The 21,656-nt window shown below is 39.1% G+C and overlaps 2 protein-coding genes and 1 pseudogene across 4 annotated transcripts; 1 reads left to right on the top strand and 2 right to left on the bottom strand.

Moving 5' to 3' along the window:
- Positions 1-252: 252 nt before the first annotated feature.
- Positions 253-8,754, bottom strand: LOC148725694 (uncharacterized). The gene is made up of 8 exons (XM_088730253.1): positions 8,228-8,754; positions 6,796-6,970; positions 5,820-5,914; positions 4,107-4,260; positions 3,505-3,568; positions 2,950-3,215; positions 2,469-2,628; positions 253-1,870 (listed from the first exon to the last, which is right to left on the bottom strand). Exons 1-8 carry the CDS (start codon positions 8,710-8,712, stop codon positions 1,632-1,634), a joined length of 1,638 nt encoding a protein of 545 aa, XP_088586379.1. The 5' UTR covers positions 8,713-8,754; the 3' UTR covers positions 253-1,631.
- Positions 8,755-9,630: 876 nt separating this feature from the next.
- On the top strand, positions 9,631-14,155 carry LOC148725693 (uncharacterized). 2 transcript variants are annotated; one of them, XM_088729586.1, is made up of 10 exons: positions 9,631-9,705; positions 9,816-9,963; positions 10,281-10,392; positions 11,928-12,108; positions 12,344-12,433; positions 12,547-12,615; positions 12,701-12,758; positions 13,347-13,415; positions 13,547-13,734; positions 14,003-14,155. In XM_088729586.1, exons 2-9 carry the CDS (start codon positions 9,911-9,913, stop codon positions 13,647-13,649), a joined length of 735 nt encoding a protein of 244 aa, XP_088585712.1. In that variant the 5' UTR covers positions 9,631-9,705; positions 9,816-9,910; the 3' UTR covers positions 13,650-13,734; positions 14,003-14,155. The 2 variants fall into 2 exon arrangements, with proteins under 2 accessions (XP_088585712.1, XP_088585713.1); XM_088729587.1 differs by having other exon boundaries at positions 9,638-9,718.
- A 2,942-nt stretch (positions 14,156-17,097) lies between these two features.
- Positions 17,098-21,656, bottom strand: LOC148725692 (uncharacterized; annotated as a pseudogene). Its single transcript, XR_015991116.1, has 6 exons — positions 21,480-21,656; positions 20,135-20,275; positions 19,211-19,401; positions 18,552-18,696; positions 18,272-18,331; positions 17,098-17,303 (listed from the first exon to the last, which is right to left on the bottom strand). The product of XR_015991116.1 is annotated as an uncharacterized LOC148725692 (transcript).

The following is a 21,656-nucleotide window of genomic DNA, read 5'->3' as shown; positions in this document are numbered from 1 at the left end:
GAACAACGGCGATGATAGGGAAGACATTCTACCTGCTGAGGAATATACCAAAGCTGGTATCCCATAAGGAACTGACGGACAGGGTATCGTCAGATTATCGGCCTCTCAGGAGGAACTAACCAATACATGGCGGTCGTATTACCAACCCCATACGAGGAAAAAACGAAAACAACAGTGTCCGAACAGCGACCTTTCACGAGGTTCCGACGAACGCAGTACTGTCCGATAACCAAAATCAGATGTTCCCCGTAATTGTATTCGCTTATGAAAAATAAGCAAAAAGATCTTATTGAATAACCTTGAAACAAGACCGAACTCTAACTTTAAACAATTATCGAGCAAGTATTCATTATTACGCGGTGTTTATGTACGCGCGCTTAGAAGGTGAATAAAAAAAAAATTATTTAAACAAAGACCTCGCTTGTGATTCGTTAGGAAAAATTCTTGAACTTAGTTCTGAACATTTCGGTTCTTTTGGTCAAACAGCTAATACAACGAGACACCAAGATATTCATTGTTATTGCCTTAAATTTGATCCTACTTAACTTAATCGAAAAGTACAGCCTTCGTTATATGCGACTGACCCTTTAAATACTGATAACTTCGTGTTATCACGAACAGCACATTCAGAAAACAATATCCATAACACACTATCCATAATTGTTCCACCGGGAAAACGATATGTGTACTAACCAACGCTATAATATTTAGCTCAAAAGGTTATGCAGATCATACCACTTTTCAATGCAAAGAGCAGTAGATTTGTGCACCGAACTATCCTCCTTTCAATAAAGCGATTAAGTTTCTGAAGAAACAGTGGTGCTGCGTCAGTGGAGTAGTATAACAGAATAATTTGGTTTTTTCAACTGAGTTGATAAAGTAAACTAGCCCACCATAAAGAGTTTCAAAGCTGACGTTTCGAGAGTCAACCCTTCGTCAGAGCGACGAAGGGCTAACGCTCAATACGATGGCACATCCCTTATAAGTCAGTCGATGGTGGGGAGGGGATCTTTTACTACACACTTGTTTTGTGCGTGGGTGGTTCCTCGAAACCAACGCGAATAAGGTAGCTCATGGGTCGCAATGTTCGTATTAACTTTAACCTTTTCTTCCCTCACCCCTTTTCTTCTCTAAGTTCAAACTTAATGTTCCACCTACAAAACATTTTATGCTATTCATTATACCTTTACCTTATGCAAAAATAAAAACATCTGCAAGAGTAAATTTTCTAATTCCTACAATTCGGGTTAAGGGGTTAGTAAAACCTGAAGGTTGTACGTATTATAACGCAAAGATTAAACAAAGCGGTCAAATTAACCACCTTGATTCGAAACAGAATTGAGGAAAATATACATTGCAACAGCTACTGTTACACAAACATCACTCCTAAAAGAGATAAATTCACCTCTTAACTCCCAAAGGGATCGACAAGTAGCTTCCCCTTACAATTTTACGCACATTATCCAGCTCATAGGCGATGCCTATGGAGAAGAAACGAACCTATCAGCTGGAGGGTGCAATTTTGATACAAAATGAAATTCACCAAACTGATCTACGAGGAAATGTATGGGGAGCGTACGAGACAATTGCTGAGTTGATCCTGGCAGTTTGAGGGTTAAGGGAGTGCGATTTTACACAGCGACTGTTTCATCATCCCCTTTAGGAGTGTGACCGTTAGCATTTCCGTCAGCGGCTAATTCTTGATCGCGAAGCTTCTTCAATCCTTGAATCAAGCGGTCATGAAACACTTGGTATTCGGCTATCATCATATCCAAAGTGGCATGTTTAGAATTGTCGTGAGGGTGAAGTTTAACTTCGTCCTCGCTGACAGAGTAAGAACCCTTAGGAGCAAACTGCATACGCTGATTTCCTGCAGGAAGTAAAATGTTTGTTTAAATGTATAATCGAAAATTCTTAATTAGTTGCTGCATCAAGCTTCATCGTGGGATGTTAAAACAAAGAAGAGTTCACTCGTGTAACACCACACTAAAAACAATTACGGCGATTAGACGATAAAAAGTTTACAACAAAAGTTGAAATACAAAAAGCATTACAAATACTAAAATTTTTACCAAAAGTAACGAAATTAGAACAGGTGCCGAGTCTATGGCAACGATAGACAGCAAAAATGACTCTTATTTTTTTTTCCCTTTTCCCACATTTCCAACAACAACCCTAGAAAAATCAAACTTCTTTCTATATCTAGTGCGAATATTTTAACTCAAGTGTGAAAACAGCCGAGTGCAGATGGCAAAAAAGGTCAATTTTTTGCAATTTGTCGTAAACATCTTTCTTAACTTATCTTGTTAATTGAAACTATCCGCACAAATCTTCAAGTTAAAGTGGATAATGTTATCAGGAAGTCAGAATGAAACACAAAGATGAATGTTGACTGAATGAATTTAACAGACAAATTCAACATTTGAATGATAGTATACCTCTACTAGAAACAACTCAGAAATGCTTACTTGCTTTTGGTCTGCGGTAGAAGAATTCCCAAGAAAGACCTCCGATGAAGAACGCAGCAGCGACACCAAGTCCGATGTACATGACGAGAGAAAAGATATTTTCTTGATAAAACAAACCTTCTGCAGCTTTCAGCTGCTGGTTTTCGTCATCAGTCGGATTCTATTCGAATAAAATGCAGAAAAACTCATGTTAAGTAGCTTGATAAAATGTAAAGAAATTTTTAGCGCTTAGATGGTGCCTTTTGTCGACATTTCACATGTACCCTTGAATATGACCACTAGTAAAGTTTAGTTTTGTATTTTTTCCCTCCCTCTTTGTTTCGTTTCGTTTCGTTTTATATCTTGTTCGACCGGGTGGAAAGAACGTTGATGACTACAAAAATCTCACGGTATCAATGAACTCTAGCGAGCACTGGCCTGACTTTAAGATTAGAAGATTTAAGCAAATGAAAATGAAACAAAAATCGCTGAAAACTCTTACCTTGAGAGGCACCAAATTAGCAGCAATGATTTCAAATGTCTCTTGAGGGTGATTATGTAAGAAGCTTCGAACACATTTCTCAAACTTTGAGGAATTCTTGGGTAACACCACTCCATAGGTGATTGAGTGATCGATGTACCTCTCGATTCTGATTGGTTCTTTTTGAATCAGGTTCAACGAATGGGTGAGGACGTAGTTGTCCACTAGAGCACCATCGATTTGGTGTGCCAAGAGAGCCTCCGTCATTTTCATCACGTGAGGGAAGACTACGACGGTAGAAATGACCACTAAGCAACACATACACCCCATTCGATGGTTTAACTTACAATACGCGCGCGTAGACATTATGCAAGTTGAGTCAAGCACTGAACAAAATGTCCGGGCCTTGGAATTTGGTTTTGGTTTGGACAGGGTGCGAGAGAATAATGTAGCAAAACACGAAGGTAATGTCTTGTCAACGATTTCCTTAATTATGAACACTTTTATGCTTTGCATCGTTGGTATTACATGGATGTGGGCTGACATCACTGTGTTTAACTGATGCATATGTAATACCTTTCATGTCAGCATTCATGGTCACACCAAGTTTGAACTCTTCACTTCCATTCACTGCTCCGATCTGCCACAGAATGTGACAAATACCATGAAAAAGTTATCAAATAGAAACAACAACAACAACAAAAAAAAACGACACATTTAAATATCCAACAGGTTGAGAGACGAAGGTAACTTAAGAGGGAACACAGAAAGCTGAACTAATTAGAGAGAAAGAACTGCAACGAAGCTCATCGTGTTTATACAAACTGTCCTCTGCAGTAAAAGAACGTGGAATTCCCAAATTTTGGGTTTTCTGAGAGCGGGAATAGCGAACTCTTCACTTTGCCCTTTGTAACTGAGAGTTGCCTTAATTTGTCATGTCGACGAGAGGTCTTGCGTCGGTGACGGTTAACACTTTGAGTCCCGAGTGAAATTCTTGACACAAAAATTGTAATTCAAGTAACGTGGATGTTTTTGTGTGCGTGTTTAAATCCTGTAATGTTTAAAGAGGATGACGATGACGACAAAGAAGAGGGGAAACAGTAGAAGAAAAAATGCAAAGAGGAAAAAGGTAAGGAGGGAAGGATGTTGTTTAACGAAAAAAAAGTGTTGAAAAATACCTTTGAACCATGAATTTTAAAAATTTGCACGGTGCTAGCAGATAACGAAGCTGTCACAAGGGCTGTAAAAATTGAGACAATGATAACACCCGTTATAATCCACAGAATACAGAACACACGACCAAGGGCTGACTTAGGAGAACGGTCACCATACCTGTGATAAAAGGAAGCAAATATGAAATTAATCAATCAGTCAATTAGCCAATTAGCCATTAGTCAGTCTGTCAGTTAGTCAGTCAATCAGTCAAACACTCAATAAGTCGGTCGGTTGGTCAGTCAGTGAGTTAATTCGTCTGTCAGTAAGTCGGTAAGTCCGTCATCAGTTAATCAGTCTTTCACTCAGTCAGTCTAACTAGTTTGGATATATCAACAAAGTTGAAATGGGAAATTGGCCACCGTAATGATTACAAAAGCTGACGTTTCGAGCGTTAGCCCTTCGTCGGAGCGAATAGAGGAATTGTGGGTTGTGTGTGCTTTTAAAGGCAGAAAATGGAGCTACGTTATTGGTGGGAGCATGGCAACGAGAAAAACAGGAATAAATTAGTGGAATGAAAAGCGTTCGTTGATCCCTGTGGGATTTAGACTGCCGGTTTGAAAGATGAGCTTTTGTTCAAGATTTTTTACGGCTTTCCGTGCCGTAAAAAACACATTGCCATATGTTGCTTTCTAAGCAACATATGGCAATCTGCGGTCTTTCCGCAAGGAAAGACCGCAGATTGCCATATGTTGCTTAGAATGATTAGGTAAATTAAAATGTCTAGCGACTGGTTTCGATGTGTCCTTGTAATTCCTTTCCACGTCTCGAAGGTGTTCTCGGAATCGGTCACCTAGTCTTCTGCCTGTTTCGCCGATGTATATCTTTTTGCAATAAGTGCAAGTTATGCAATAGATTACATTGGCGGAGGTGCACGTGAAGTGATCGGTGATCTTAATGGATCGTTTAGGTCCCGATATTTTATCAGTGTTGTGAATGAAAGGACACGTTTTGCATCGTGCACGAGCGCATTTAAAAGTGCCTGGTTGGTCATTAGTCTGAAAAGAACTTCTGACCAAAAAATTGCCTATGTTTTTGTCGCGTTTGAATGAAATGAGCGGAGGCTGCGAAAAGATAGTGCTTGTCTCTGGATCGTTTTGAAGTAATTTAAAGTTTTTAAGAATGATGGATTTAACTGAGTGGTTGTGAGGGTGAAACGTGAGAGTGAATGGAATGCGGTCGGAACCTTCCTTATGCGACGTTTGTAGTGCTGAATGTCGATCAATAAGTTGAGCGCGGTGGTAACCCGCTTGAACGACGGAAACAGGGTAACCACGTTTATTGAAGAACTGGCACATTGACTCTGATTTGTGGTGGAAATCAGAGTCATCACTACATAAACGACGAAGTCTTAGAAACTGAGAAAAAGGAATGGAATTCTTAACGTGAGATGGATGCGAAGACGAATATAACAAGTAATTATGCGAGTCTGTAGGTTTGTAATACAAACCTACAGACTCGCAAAGTCTAGCTAGTTGCCAGGTAGGGAGGCAGTCCACGGGTCAAGCATTAAGCTATGCAAATAAATAACCTCCCAATGGTGACAGTTTCAAAACAATAAACAAATCAGAAGATCAGTGATAATAGCAAAGCTTAAATAAGCAAACATTATGTTGAAAAACGACAAAATAAATATTGCATCTACCGAGATCAATTAGCCACAGAAAAAATTTACGAACCCCACAGTTGTCATGGTAACAAGAGCCCACCAGAAGCCTTCCCAGGAACCTCGTAGAAATGGTGGTGGAAATTCTCCAGGGTTGCTGGTGTGATCCTAGAGACGGACAAACAAACAAACTATCACGCAGGAGAAAAAATGAGTCCTTGGATGTTGCTTGGCTAAACTTCATAACTCTTTAACGCAAAAGAGCGGATGCACGCTTTGCGGAGGAGCCCAAAAAGAACTTTTCGTTTTCATATAGTGAATTTTTATTATTCCTTACTATCATATGACCCAAGCAGCCCCGCGTGCACAATCTCATAGAAAACCATTGTGAAAGCTGACATGCGTTGGGCAGGACGGGTTGAAGTGTGCTGGTCCGGAAAATGCTGTCCAACCCTCGGCACACATGGCTTTGTTGAAAAATTAATGAAATATGGGAGTGAGAAAACAAAATTCGCGTTTGTTTTTTTTTTTTATGAAATTAAGGTTTCTTGTTTTGATTAAAAAAATTAAGGAAGAGTTTTTACTGAGAAATCTTTTTTGTGGTTGTCCCGCCTGCACCCGTAAATCGCTTCCTATTATGGTTGAAACAAAATTTCTAAAATTTCAACATTTAGTGGTCCTAGGAGAAAATTCTTGTTGATTGAGTTTGGTCGGTCTGCACGGGAAAATATTGGCTCTCGGTCATGAAACACGCGCTCCGCGCGTGTACTCGAGTCAAATATCTTCCCATCTAGTTCTACCACTCGGTCAATAAATACATATTATTAATACTAGCTCGACAGAAAGTAATTACTTGTTGTCCTCAGTCTCTTAGAGTAGCCGAACAGAGTTCACGTTTCGTAGGTCGTATTGGAGTTTTGGTATAAGTCATCGAACAAAGAAAGGAGGAACCCACCACAAACACAGAACCAAGCCAAATGTCATTTTAGGTGACTGGATCTTCCGTCTTAAACGTAGTCCAATTTTTCAAAAAAATAAAAGCAGCTTACCAGAAACCAGATGATAATCCCAGAAAGTGAAGCTGTAACAAGTATAAACACCAACATTGGCCAAGCATTAGCTATTGTTGTAATCAGAATATGAGTTTGAGTCTTGTCCGGCTGTTCATTGTGTACAAGAAGAATAACACGAGGTGCCTTCACAATACCGATAAAAGGCCGGTTCCTGATATGGAAAAGGAAAAAAGTGACTTCTGAGTTACTTTCAAAAAGGTCGTAGTTAAAAAAGGCCCCAAACAGACCCCCAAACACTATCTAGGCTCTGCGAATGGAACCTGATGGATCATCTTGCCTTACTGAACTGATCTAAATTTATCAAATACCTAAGTCCTCCGTATGCATTTTTTTTCATATCAATAGTTTACACCATAAGCGGGAAAATTTCTCTCATTTCTCTCCCATTTGCTTTCACGCACTAACGTTTTCAAATAGAGATGCAAGTTAGTTTTATACCAAGGAAAAACCGAATGGGATCTCTGTGATGCACACGAGTACACGTAATGTAACGTGCAGCTGATTTCAAACATGGATTGGAATCTGGACGCAATTGTTCAAAGAGTAAAGATAAAGCCATCCATCGTTCTTTACATAGCAGGCTGCATCACGCACGTATTTTGATTGGCTCCTTTTATGAACAATCGGAGGAAAGACAGATGACGTCAAATCTGTGACATCGCCTCCCGGTTAGCTCAATGGATAGAGCGCTGGACTGCAGTGCGGGAGGTCGAGGGTTCGAGCCCCGGCCGGACCAACACTCAAGGTCTTAAAATAATTGAGAAGAATTTGCTACCTTTCTATAACATCAATTAATGGTTAGATATTCTAGTCTTCTCGGATAGGGACGAATAAATGGAGGTCCCGTCTCCTGCAGGGTTGGGGCAGGAGACGTTAATTTCCCACACACGAGATTACTGTGTGATGGATGTCCTCCCCTGGGGTGGGATGGGTGGGTTAGGACAGCAGGTCCACATCAGCTATTACAGCTGCCAATTAATCAACCTGCTTAAACAAATAAATGAACTTCAACTTCAACTCAGCTCCGCCTTGTGTTCCACTTTTTGTATTCTTAACTTATTTGACGTCATCTGTGACGCAGTACTGAAGAGACGCACAGCAACATAGAAACTGTTTGTTGAACTGATATGCCAGAAAAAGTATTCTGACAGATGGATACTGACTTGCGCTTTAGATAAAATTATCTACCATTTGAACAAATGGGGCCAATTTCCTGTGATGCTTCAACCGTTTTACATCTAGCAGTAGATTCTTCCAGTAGATAACACGTAGATTCTTAGAAAAAGAATTGCCTCGATTATCACCAAATTGAAACCGGCCAACATTGACATGTTTGATCACTGCATGGAACAAATAACTTTCAGATCTTAAGATAAATGTACGCTCAGTGTACATGCTGTGTAGTTACCTGAATATATCGGAGTTGTCGTATCCGTAGATAGGAAACGTCATATCAAACGTGTCTTTTTCAATGTCGTTCTCTACGCTCCGTACAGACTTCGAAAATTTTCCAAACGATACTTCAGTATCCTCGTGACAACAGCCCGAGACAGCGGCCTTCAGAATGCCAGGAAACATTCCGTCTACAGTTAGACCCTTGATTTGTTTGTTCGTGGTTCGATAGACAATGGTGTATGGGGAGTATAAGTGCCACGCGATGGATATGGGCAATCCATTTGCACAGCGGTGGTCTAGGGAGTAGTTTTTCGCCATGTCAAAGTATTGCTGTAGGTCTTTACTTATCTTCGGAACTTGGTCCAGCGCCAGCGAAGAGAAAGGTATGTGGAAGGATGTTTCAGAGTGATTTCTTTTCGACCAGTAGGGAAGAAATATGGCTCCAGTTTGAGGAGCGAATTTGAGAAGTGTTGTGACGAAAAATATCAAGGAAAACATAGCTCAAACCCTTAGGAATGGACGCTGAAATTGAAAAGAAACATAAGACAAACATTGCAACAGCAGAGGCTTTGTAATTGATAAAGCCCTTCGGGCGGCGGGTATCTTGGCTACTATTGTCCGCAGCTGAGAGATTGTCGCGGAAAAATGAATATTAGGCCGAGAAACGAAGCTCTGAGGGAAAATGAGAAATTTTAAGAACAATCTCTATCAGCAAGGACAATATCAGTCGACATACCAGCAAGCCAAAGGGAGGTTTACTTATTTTGGAACCCCTTCCCCCACCCCTCCCCCACCTCCTTCCCCCACCTCCTTCCCCCACCCCCTTCCCCACCCCATTAATTTTCATATTGTGCGTTGACAGAATATTTTGTTGACTTTTTTTTAAGTTTCTGGAACAGCATTTGCGACAAGTTTTTAACGCCACTATCAATGGACTCTATGAAACGATTTTGTTTTTCTTCCACACAAAGAAGAAAAGATGAAAGGGAAACTGTTGAGTCGGCTTTTCCTAGCCGGCTGTTTCTTTTCGATGGAAATCATTGGGGGACAAAAACGGGGGTCATTGCATAATAATCGTCCTGTGATTTTTCATCACGTGACGAAAGTAGTATCGCGCAAAAATTGGGTTTAAACATACAATAGATAGCATAGCTAAGTGTAGGAATAGCAAGATAAAGGCAGAAGTCCCTGAAAGCTAGACGCAATGAATAGTATATAGTTTTTCTCATTCTTGGAATGTGAATTAATGGTTTATATACATCAATGGACCCTTATAGATCACCACAGTATCAAATATTCTTCATTCAGAGTTCATGAACATCATAAACAACATGTTTAGAGCTTGGTTGGTGTTTTGTGTCGGAAATGCGGAAACAACTTGAAATGTTAGATCTCCCACGGACAACAAATAAATTTCTCCTGATTGCAGACCAGGATGATGTTGACAATTTTGTCAACAGTTATGGCAAAGCTGGAGCAGACATGGAACAGGTCTGTATATAAGGTGATGCAATGCTCAGATGTTAATTTGAGAACTGTATGATTTTCCTTTTGGCCCTTTGAATTCAAGATTTTCTGTTTTTGTCCCTTGTTTATCACAGAACTGCAGTAAGTTCCATGCTGGAGAGGTTCTTTCAGCTTTAAGATCAAAAGGCAAAAACAAACTCTTTGATGAGAAAGGTGTCTTTGGGCGAGTATGCAGACATCAGACTTTCCTAAAGGATTCCTTAACATAAAGCATGGTGAAAGGTATGGAGTATAATTATGTAAATACATTTTACCTAATGTTGTGCTCAATCCTACATGTATTGTCTGTTAGAATTACATGATAGAACCATGATTATTATGAATTTGTCAAGCTGACAATTAGCACACTTGTATATACAATGCAGGAGCATCCTATGATTTTTTACACTAATAGCATCATCATTGTATAACTTTGTTTTAAATTTGAATGTCATATTATAGGAAATATATTAAATTTGTCTTAGATTTTTCTTTTAAAAAGATTTAAAAGAAAAAATTGGTTATTGATTCACCTTTTCAATAATCTTTTCTCTCTACAGAATATCATACTCTGTTTATGAGCTTAAGAGGCTTAGAAGTCTTAATGAGAGCACCAGAAGCAGAGTAATCATCATGTATGACATCGCTTGTCTATTAGCACACCATTTGAAGGTAAGTAAATTTTTTGAACATGACTGTGCAGGAGGCTAAATGGTAATTCTAAAGTGGTATTTAATTTTGTAGAACTGTCCAAAGTATTTTCTATTAAATTTGGGATGAAATAAAATAATTTATTACACGACTTGGGAAGTCAGAGGGCCAATAACTAAAATCAACCATTCAAAATGCTCTATTGCCGGTCAATATTCTCTCAGTATTGGACCAGGCACTTGGGTCCCTTTGAACTTCAGTCCTATAATAAATCTCTTATTAAACAAGCTTGCTCGGGACCGTACTGGAAGAATATTGGCCCTCGTTCTTTTTTGTACAGACCTCGCTGCGCTCTGTCCGTACTGTCAAGACCTCAGGCTGATATTCTCTCAGTATGGCCCTCGCGCTTGGTTAGTAAGATATATTTATTGGAACAGTCTGGAATTATGTGAACTGTGGGAATTAAATGAAGATGTAATGGACAGAGTTATGAAATGAATTTTGAGCGGTTGGCTCAGTCAAATAAAACTTCATTTTTGCAGCTCACGTTAGTCCATTGCCTGTTTCATCACTTCCTCTCGTGGGTACTGGCTTGCTCCCAACATATGGCAGTTCATAGCTCAGTGGATAGAGCATTGTAATGACAATGTGATGGGCTGAAATCCCAATGGGGCCAAATTCGTTTCTTCTTTGTGTTTGGTTAAATTCCCATTATTGCTTACATTTAAATTGCATGAATATCTGTGAGGATGACATCTTAACTTCAGAATAGTTTGTTACTTCTTACACAATTTTCATTTACATGATTATATTTGTTAGTGTTCATCTCAGGAAAGCCTCGTGGAAGGTGTTACATACCCATATTCCATTGCTATGGGCACAAGGCATCATGCCAGGTTAGTAATTATATATCAGTTTGACGGTAAATGGCCTGGTGACAATGTGAAGAAATGTGTGGCAATACCACGACATTGGTTAAATACAGTTGTAATTATAATAAACATCCCATGCTTACCAATGGGTGAGCAGTGTGGGATCAGAAATCTGACAGCAGTTTCCAAAATCAAAAGCAAATGATCTCCAAGGGTCAGCTTAGCAAGCGAGGTAAAATATTTAAGCACATGTACATGTTCCTTTCAAAAGAGTGGCCACCCTACATAAACCTATCAGCTTCGGAAAAGACCACCGGCCAGTGAACCTTTACTCGAGGTTTATTTTACCTAAATTGAAAATTATAATTTTTGAGTATATAGCATGCAGTGTAGGTGGTTTTAGTGGTTGTTCTCTTTTGAGTGTTTGTTTTACTGGAAAGTTGGGGCGAGAATGCAATGCGGGAGGAGGTCTCACGCCTACTGGCTTGGTAAACATATTTTTGCTCTAACTCTCCACTGTTTTCCTAATTCAAGATGGTGCTTTGAACACTCAATTTGGAAATATTCATTCACACTGCTAAAATCTGCCCGCACTGCAGGCTAGTACATGTATTGGCGAACTATCTCATGCAAGGTCCATGCCATATTGACTCTTAGGTTTATCTTCAATGTGATTGTCTGTAGATCCAATACAGTCCAAGAAGGATCAAGGGAACTGGATTGACAGATGGCGAAGGGGTGGAAAGGTTATGGTCCTTTCTGCGTAGGTTTTCCTCTGTCACTAAAGAAATGAGTGCTCACAAGAGGACAGATGTTTTGACTGATGGGCTTCTTCACTATGCCCAACATTTGTTTCACAAATTTGGTATGTTTAATTTTATTGAACACACAACTTTCACGTTTCTGTAGGTTTTGCTGAAAAGTAAAAGATATATCAACTATTGAGCAGAACTTTAGCTGGACAGCTTTATCTACCCTGTGTTAGCTGTCGTATAAGTTGCAATTCTTCATGTTTTCAATAAGGACGTGTGTTAAGATGTAAGTCGTGGTTGATTACTTTCATAAGCACACATTACACTGATTCCTTTCAATGTTCACAGGTATTACTCTAAAAGCAAAGTTTGCTAGGGCAGAAACTCTTCTACATGATGTAAGTGCAAAGCTTGAGGAACTCACTGAAAAACTTCCAGGTATACATTTTAAACTTTTTTTTTTACTCATTGCATTCAAAAACAGCACAATGACTCACATGCATGCGTTTCTGCCCGATTATTGCAATACAATTTGTATTTACCTGTACTAGGTTGTGATGATGATGTGATACAAGAGTGGCAAAAGGAAGAAGTGGAAGCGCTGAAACCAAAAGAACACGGTAGTTTTATTCCTCAGCATTTATTACAAATCAGTAGGGAAAACAGTTTTTTTGTATTCACTAATACATTATTAATCTGTCACAGGATTAACACTGCAGTGGGAGGAATATGTCAGCTTGCTCCTTATGTCTAAAAAACTCAGGTAAATAGTGTGGAAGTACCACCTACCAAATTCATGATTTACATTATAGCGAGTACCTGAGCTTTTCGAAAGTGATTAATGTTGTAAAAGGCGCAATTCCTACCTAACCAATCGTTGTGGTAGACTACGTGAAACTAATCTTTTAGTTGATTCATGGCATTAGCTATAATCCTTTGTGACTTCGGCTTGAATAGAGATGTTTTGTAGAGCTTTCTTCAGTCAAACCCAGTCTAGTCAAGTCAGGTAAAAAACTAGTCAGCTCAGTGGTACTTAATAAATATACTTTGGAGCCAACTTTGTTGTTGTTAGTCATTGCTGCGAGGATAGTCAACAGCCGTAAGTAGATCTCGGCCTTCCTGCAGCCAGCGAGTGCCCCCAGGAAAAACCTTTTCCCAGAAGAAGTTTATCGAGTTGTCCCCCATCTGTCCGTTTATTTGTGAAGGCAAAAACCCGTTTTCACAATAATATAACAAACGTATTCGTACTTCCCTTTCTTTCCACCTTAGCTGATATAATTACTCAGCATTAAACTGAACATATCTTGTACTTATCTCCACCCACTTAATTTTTTTTTTTTTTTTTTTTCAGAAATGAATTGAACTATGTACAAGATGAAGATGAAGGGAAGGTAAAAGATGTTGAAAAGAAAATCAAGCGGTAAGTCATAAAGATGCAAATTTCTTCCTTGCAGCAACGACTGCAATAATCAGGTTCTGCAGAGAGAGAATTAGGGGTGCTAAATTAAAGACAGATAATAATTCTCTCTAACTTGCATTTATTGTACATAGGAACGAGAAGGCCATAGTGGCCATGGAAAAGAAGCATCACATCAAAGAAAGATGGTCCGATTTGTCCCGTGTGTTTGTAACCGTAAAGTCACGCCTCTACTAGAAGAGAAAGAGCGAACTCTTGTTGAAGTTACATTGTATGGCATCCGAAAGATGTTTCTTGGTGGAATTGAAGCGAAAATATGCTGGTAATAAACTGAAGAAATTGCTATGTAAAATATTCAGTAGCATGTGTATTTTGGTGATCATGGTCTGCAGTAATTCCGTCGTTATGTTATTGCGTATGCCAGTTGTATTTAACTGCGAGGCTAGGCATTGTACTGCGATTATTTGAGAAGGGGTATGAGGGCTAAATTTTCCCAGTTTCCAAGTCTTACACATTTACATTTTTCCGTCTTATCCATAAAACTGCCACTGCATTGCGTCTTTAGTTATTGTGAACTTTTTAATTTTCAGATGGCCAAGCAATTGCCATAAGGCTCGCAAAGCAGATCGACAAAGTCGTGAAGTCCATCCACAAAACTTTGTCTGAAGTAAATGGGTATCTTCTAAATGATGTACCCCAAATTCTTTATGACGATGCTAAGAATCCAAGGAGCAGCATTTACTCTGAAGTCCAAGAGGAAGGGGACACCGTTCCTGCTCCTGTTAGGAGGCAGATAGTTGACCTTTTCTGCTTACACAACAGGTGTCAGGAAGAGCTTGAGCTGTTAAAAGAGGAAATGAATCGCCTCGTCTCTTTTCTCCAAAACGAAATCAAGCTTATAGACGAATCAGTGGAAGCGCTTCTGCCTCTCACTGATGACCCTCTTAATGCAGGAATGATAGCTTGCCTTAAAAAAAAAAACGGATGATTCACTGTAATCACATTTCCTCGCTGCTGCTTTTGTGGGGTGGTATCTTGGATTCCCCTCAACCTATTGATCATGCTGAGGTAGCAAAAACCTATGCTCATTTGAGTGGTATCGACTATCTTCGAGATGACGAGAAATCAGACGAATTGGTGATGGAGGAAGATGTGGACGATGAGGCCTTTGTGTTAGAACTATCATCAGACAGCGAATTATCTGATGATGAATAAAGCTCATTTTGTCTCTGGTGCTTGCCAAAACCATACAGAAACAGCCGTTGTTTTGTTTATGTGCGAGCGCTAATAGTGGGTAAACTTCTCGGAAAACCCAATAAAATATCAATTTATTTTATTAGCTTCGCCAACCGCCAGGGACATCGCAACAGCTTGCGCCAATTACTGCGGGCCCAGTAAACCCACCCATCCCACCCCAGGGGAGGACACCCACTGGCACAGTAATCTCGTGCGTGGGAAATTAACGACTCCTACCCCCTACCCTGCAGGAGACGGGACCTCCATTTATTCGTCCCTATCCGAGAAGACTAGAATATCTAACCATTTCTTGATTTTATAGAAAGGTAGCAAATTCTTCTCAATTATTTGAAGACCTTGCGTGTTGGCCCGGCCGGGGCTCGAACCCTCGACCTCCCGCACAACAGTCAAGCGCTCTCTCCATTGGGCCAACTGAGCGGCTATACATCGCGTAGGATTGTAATGACTGGCTAATCATCCAATATGTTTTAATAAATTCTCACCGTTGGCAAATTTCATCTTGGTGGTGATTCGTTGCAGTTTTACGTTATTAGGACTATACATAACATGTGTAGAGGGCATATTTTATACGCGAATCGGTGCCGAAGCTCCCTTAATTAACGGACACTCGTAACTGGACAGCTCTACGTAGCCACCTAGTTAAAACCCCGTTTTATTAGACTCCCATACAGACTCTGTTAGGTTCTGATATGATTGAAAATCATGTTTGTATGGATTGGAGTTCACTGGAGGTGCAATTGTAGGCGTGGAAAAGATGTCGGACCATGAGTCACCGTTGTCATGCAATTTTGAGAGGTCCACCATTGTCGAACAAAAACATTAGTCATCTTTGTCGATCTGCACCAAAGGGAATGATCGATAAACAGAGATTAGCAAGTGTGGGGTGGGTGCCTCGAATATCTACATAAACTCTGTATTTTAATTATCGCTTTATATAACTTAGGTTTGAATACTCTAGTTGATGAGCCAAATACTGAACTCGGTCGTCGTCCTTTAGTACATTGTCAATTCGGACCATCCTTACTGAACTGAAATGACGCTTTTTGAGCGTTGCATAGTTTACGTAACCATCACCCGTCCAACAAAATTTTTAGTTTTTAATTTCAAACTTCATTTGTATCCGTGATCTTATCCATAGAATTCATGCGGTTTTATCTATTTATTAATTTTTTTATTGTTGATGTAAATTGTTTCGATAACAGCTGGTCCACATCAGCTATTTTTAGCTGCCTTAATTCAACTGCTATACCAAATAAAGTGTATGTATGTATGTAGATATACCCATGCACCTCCTATCATTCTTAGATGGCAATGGATCTCATTATGTAACCTTGCTATACAGTGTTTAGGCAAAACATATCTGGGTGACATCCATGAAATAGTCAATATGTGCCACATAATTTCCAATTTCTGTTATGTATGATATCAAGTAAAATATATCAGTATACGTCCTTTGTGAGGCCATAACGAAATTGACACACCCGTAACGAAATTAGCACGTGCCGGAATTACTGAGGAAAAGTTATAAGTTGTAATTATTTCTGGCGACTTAACGGATTATGTTGTTAAAAATGGTAAACAGGCAGTCAGCGCTACTCTGTAAAAGTGTTCTGCAAATTGCGCAGAGGTTTCACGCGATCAATTGCTAACTCTGGATCTTCGCTTTATTCGTTATGTTGTCGTGTTATTGTACATCAAGTAGCAAATCAACCACAAGTCAAACACGACGTCGATCGTCCTCCAACCTCCATGATACTAAACTATTTCTTAAAATATCATTTTCCTGGCGAAGGTAATGTTCAGTAATAGTTTTTATCGACTGATTTCTTCATAAAATTGTTCTAAAGGTTTTTTTTTTGTCCTTTTCTAGATAGTCCAGTAGTCAGGTTTAGCACATGATTTCGTTATAGCATATAACTACCGTATTCCTCTCCAGTGTTCACAATTGTGTGTACGGACGTATGTGTTTAAAGATTATTTTTGACGGTGAATTCATGTTTCTGCAAGAAGATATCATAACAGCTATTTACTGTGGGTTGGCTAACCATGTGAAGTTTTTCTAAATTCTTTTAACGAGATTAGCACGAACGCTGGTGTCCAGTTTGCGCCATGATGACCATGATAATGTGAAACTTCTCCACTACATCGAGAAGCCATGTTTTTCCGGCAATCAAAGTAACAAACGTGGAAGAATCATTTCATCTAGGTAAAGTTGGGAAGGGGGGGAGGGAGTTAAGGTGTGAGGCGTGGGAGGAGGGAGAAGGGGAAGGCGAGGAAAAAGAGACGGAACGGTGACGCACTGGGACACCGCGATTCATTTTTTTTTTTCAATCGATTGCAGCTGGAAAAAAAAAAAAAAGAAAGAAAATAAAACGTGTTGTGCGTGGCATATCTTCAAACTACATCTTTGAACTGAATGACTCGGACAGAAGGCTGAGTAATGCTACAGCTGTCTACTGTCTAAATCATCGGTAATCACAAATTTAATTTCGCTTTTTTTCTCCATTATGGCCTGGAGTTGCTTAGTGCCATAATGGAAGGGTTTCTTAAAGAAAATGCCATCTGGGAGATTTTCTACTGTAAAACCCCCACGTAGATACGGCACCCTGCTGCCTGGTTTCTTTATTGCTTCACCTACAGTGCAAAAGAAAGAGAAACATTGATTGGTAATGATAATAGCACTGAGTGGAGTAAAATTTAGGAAGTAATTGGAGAAGTAACGAGCCTGAGTACCCCTGAAATGTATGACAGTAAGTCTTATTGACCATTTCCACATGTCCCATCATACACTTTCTTTGCTAAAATGTGAGACACAAGGTAGGAATAAGTAATTCAATTTCATTGGCTAGTGCCATTTTCCTCTGGATTTTCACTGGCTGCATATTACTGTCAGATTTGACCTGTCCAATTACAAGCAGCTGTAATGATTATCACACAGGCCAAATTGGACAGTTTGCTTATTACAGTATTCAGATTAAGGATCAAATAATCGCTGTTCAGAATCAATCAGGTTTGAGGATTTTGTTATAGACATCATCATCATCTTTGTTGTTACCGCCTCCTAGTTAGTTCAATTGCTTAGAGCGCCGGATTGTGTTGTGCGGGCTCGAGGCCCAGTCGGATCAATACTCATGGCCTTAAAATACCTGAGGAGAATTTTCTACCTTTCGATAATATCAAGAAATGGATAGATATTCTAGTCTTCTTGGATAAGGACGAATAAACTGTAGGCCCCATCTCCTGCAGGGTTAGAGGTAGGAAATATTAATTTCCCACACACGAGATTACTGTGTGATGGATGTCCTCCACTGGGGTGGGATGTGTGGGGGGAAAGGTGAGGTCGTTACATGGACTGAAGTGGCTGGCAGAGGCGCCTGATAATGTTGACGTCCGATCTCAACCTTAATAACATTGTAAACCTTAGCAATTCAGCCCATGCTGCTATTAAGGTATATATCGAATAAGCCATTCACAACCAATCAGCTAATAATAATAATGATGACAATGATGATGATGATGATGATGATGATGATGATGATGACAACATTTACATGTTAATATCTGTACTATAAAGTAAATAATATGTATATTTTTAAACTTACTGTATTTGGAATTGAATAGCTGTTGTACATCTTTGTATGTGAACCTCTCATTGGTGCAAGCTAAATAAATAAAGAGAGAGGTACTATGTAGTTTCTGGTCTATTTTGATAACATATTCACCTTATTTACAATCATGAATAATCTCATCAATTGGATGACACACTGAATAGTATAAGCTACTGATATAAGCTTCTGCTAAATACAGTTGCATGCCAAAAAATCAACAGAACACTTTCAAAGATGTTTATAATGTTACTAATTCAAAGTAATAATATAATACCAAAGTGGTCTCGGAATTTGATGTTGATGTCAGGATTCAGGCATAAAAAAGAGTACCCTGCACTTGATCCAAAGTTGTACACTTGGCCTGAAGTGTCTTGAAAAATCAGAGAAGATTCACAGCCTAAGTCTTCCAGAAACATGATCTGTTGAAGTAGATGAAAAAGTAAAATGTGGCATGAGGATAATTACTCAAAAGGACACAAACATCTGCATGTTGCATTAATTACCACAGAGTATAATTAACAATTATTTGCTGAAGGAGAGGTGAATATCATCAAATAATCCCGGAGACGAAGTAGAGGGGATTATTCCACAATATTCACCGAACCTGAGGTGAATAATTGTTTTAGTATAATTTCAGAGCTGAACAACAGAGAAATTTCTAAAATCATAACATTTTAGTAACATTTACTAACATTTTATTTTAACATTTTATATAAACCATGCAGAGCGGTTTATATAGCATCATATAAGGAACCGCTCGACCAATTAGATTGTTGGAAACTCTTTGCTCAGCTCTGAAAGTATACTAACAACAATTAGAAATTATTCATCCACTTTTAATAAAGTTTTAAATTATTCTGAATTTTCATGGTTTATGCTGCCTAATTGGAATTTGACTTAGAGATTATTTCTTAAAGTGATTGAAATCTTTACCTCATTTAGAAGATTTTTCCTGTGAGCTGATATCAACTTAGATTTTTGAGCCTCACTAAGCTCTGAAACATCTGGGGCCTTTAAACTTTCTGCCTTTCCTTTGAACTCATCTTTTTCTGCAGATGTCATGTCATGCCACTTCTTGGCAGCTTCTTTGTTCTTTTGAGGCAAAGACAATTTCTTGCACTCATCTAGCAAAAAAAAAAAAATTAAAGCTTTCATTTCCACAGAATATCAATTGAATTAGTTTGATTATTATAGTGTCACTGCATGATTTTCAGTTTCCTCAGCAATCAAAGATCTAACTAAAATTGAAAATAAATTAATCAACCACTCTATTATGTTGCCAAAGGTTAAAAGAAGCTGAGGATGAAAACCCTTTTGGGTCACAATATAGAGCTCTGTTGGACCCCCACCCTTGCAAGTACCCCTCCTGGGGTTTAGAAACATTTAACAAAACCACTGTCCATTATTGATTTAAATCTGGTATTCTGGCACCAAAATAAAACTAACATCCAGCAGACAAAGTTAGGAGAGAAAGCTACAATATTCATTTCTTAGAAATAATTCACTGGTAGAGGTTTATTAATGATACCCATAGACGTACAGGCACCCTTTGACTTGGAGGGGAGGGACTGTGACCTCCATGCCTGAGAAAATTACACAATTTCCTAATGTGTTAGCATTAAACTGATGCAGAACTGCCTTAAATTTGATTCTACTGTTGCCTGAATTCTAAGCATTTGCCTGACAAATACTGAAAAATTCTTTTAAATAGGGGAGGGGGGGGGATTTGCAAACCCATCCCCCAGGATTGTAATGCCTCTAATGTACCTTATAATTATTTTAGGAATGGTCTATAATAGTTACAATGCATGTAAATAATTTGTTCTTAGTGTTTGAAAACATTATCAGGCCTCTCACCTGACTTGAAATACTCTGAACAGAACACGACTTGTTGTAGGAGTGTGAGCCACGTGAACCCGTCGGAATCTTAATTGGCTTTGGAGCTGCTTGTACTCCAGAACTTATCTTTTCCTTTTGTCTAGCATTTCCAATCCATTTTTATATAAATGTATCACATTAAAATAAAGTATTTCAAAATGCCTTAAGCTACAATAGCAACCCTTCCCTTTTTGCCCTCTTTCCCTTGCTGGCCCTACAGAGGCCCAGCCAGGGTAAATTCCTACAAGGGACATGGCCAAAAAAGTAGTGATAGCATAATATATGAAAGTCTGAAAAAATTAAGATCTTGTTCACAAAAATTCCGACAACAACAACAAGGTGGAGAAATATAGACAAAATAATGACACCGTAGCTTTTTAAATTCAGACAAGCAACACAGGGAACCCCCTGGCAGGACCTGACCCTATTAATACCCATGCAAGCTGCACGCAGAAGCTCTAAGCTTGTATACTTTACTTGATCGATAGATTGTATTCGATCCAGAACAGAATGATTGGCTGGCAACAAATTAATAAAGGTAGATCTTCTTGGCATGTACATGGATGTCGAATGGATGATAAATGTAACATTCAACCACTCTAGATTGAGGATGTAACCTAAACTTCGAGCCAGGATTCGATCGTTAGCTATCAGGTTACCCACTATTCACACTTTTAGGTTAGCCTACTTGTCAGCTCCAATTAGCCAAACTTGTGCTCCGGTTAGCCTCAGAGCACTCAGGTTACCCTAACTAGCTCTTCTGTTGGCCAACAGGGCACTAGGGTTAGCCTACGTTTCACTAAGGTTGCTTACGTTAGCTCTCAATAGGGTAACACAAAATAATTATTCTTTATAATTTATAATAACGGATGAGTAAACGCCTATCTTCTTTTACCGGTATATTCTTGATCATTGATTATACTGCAGACTGCAAGCGTATTTTCGAGCATAAAACGGTACAAAACAATTATTTAAAAAAAAACATGGGAGCTTCCTTTAATTAACGAGGCAAACAATTACCACAACGCCTCATTATGAATAGTACAATCGTACAGTGAACTTCCTTGACCTTGGTGTATGACGGGCAAAATTTTGTTTAAGATTCAATCCTTTCAAAGATATGTTGGTGCAGTACATAGAGTAAGGGAAGTATAATTCTGAAGGACAATATACCACTTCATCATTTACATATGTCGGTGCGTTGAAGAAAGAAGCAGTCACCACAATGATCGTTATTATTATTCAACGAGATGTAAATAAGTGGCGGGGTATTCCGCATACATCAAACATGGTAGTGTTTCGGTCCAACTAATAAATATCTTACCTTTACTTGATCAATAGTCAGCCCAGTTTCCTCGGCTGCCACACCAATCTTTCCCGTATTATCAGAACTGCATGTTTTCATGCCGCCGTCATAATATTCTTGTAGTTTTGACTTTTGTACATCGCTTATTTTATTATATGTTCTTTTGCGAGCTCTACTTGTATCCTTGTCAGTCAT

The sequence above is a fragment of the Stylophora pistillata genome, chromosome 8 (genome assembly GCF_964205215.1).
Source record: "Stylophora pistillata chromosome 8, jaStyPist1.2, whole genome shotgun sequence".
Taxonomy (NCBI): Eukaryota; Metazoa; Cnidaria; class Anthozoa; order Scleractinia; family Pocilloporidae; genus Stylophora; species Stylophora pistillata.
This window is presented reverse-complemented; position numbering and strand designations above follow the sequence as displayed.

What these genes read in the sequence shown, in the direction of transcription:
- LOC148725693 (XM_088729586.1), top strand. Translation starts at nt 9,911, where the DNA reads ATGCAGACATCAGACTTTCCTAAAGGATTCCTTAACATAAAGCATGGT. An exon ending in AACATAAAGCATGGTGAAAG is followed by an intron (nt 9,964 to 10,280) that starts GTATGGAGTATA and finishes TTCTCTCTACAG; the next exon opens with AATATCATACTCTGTTTATG. An exon ending in CTTATGTCTAAAAAACTCAG is followed by an intron (nt 12,759 to 13,346) that starts GTAAATAGTGTG and finishes TTTTTTTTTCAG; the next exon opens with AAATGAATTGAACTATGTAC.
- LOC148725694 (XM_088730253.1), bottom strand. Translation starts at nt 8,712, where the DNA reads ATGTTTTCCTTGATATTTTTCGTCACAACACTTCTCAAATTCGCTCCT. An exon ending in GTTACCATGACAACTGTGGG is followed by an intron (nt 4,261 to 5,819) that starts GTTCGTAAATTT and finishes CTTTTATCACAG; the next exon opens with GTATGGTGACCGTTCTCCTA. An exon ending in CATGAATGCTGACATGAAAG is followed by an intron (nt 3,216 to 3,504) that starts GTATTACATATG and finishes CTACCGTCGTAG; the next exon opens with TCTTCCCTCACGTGATGAAA.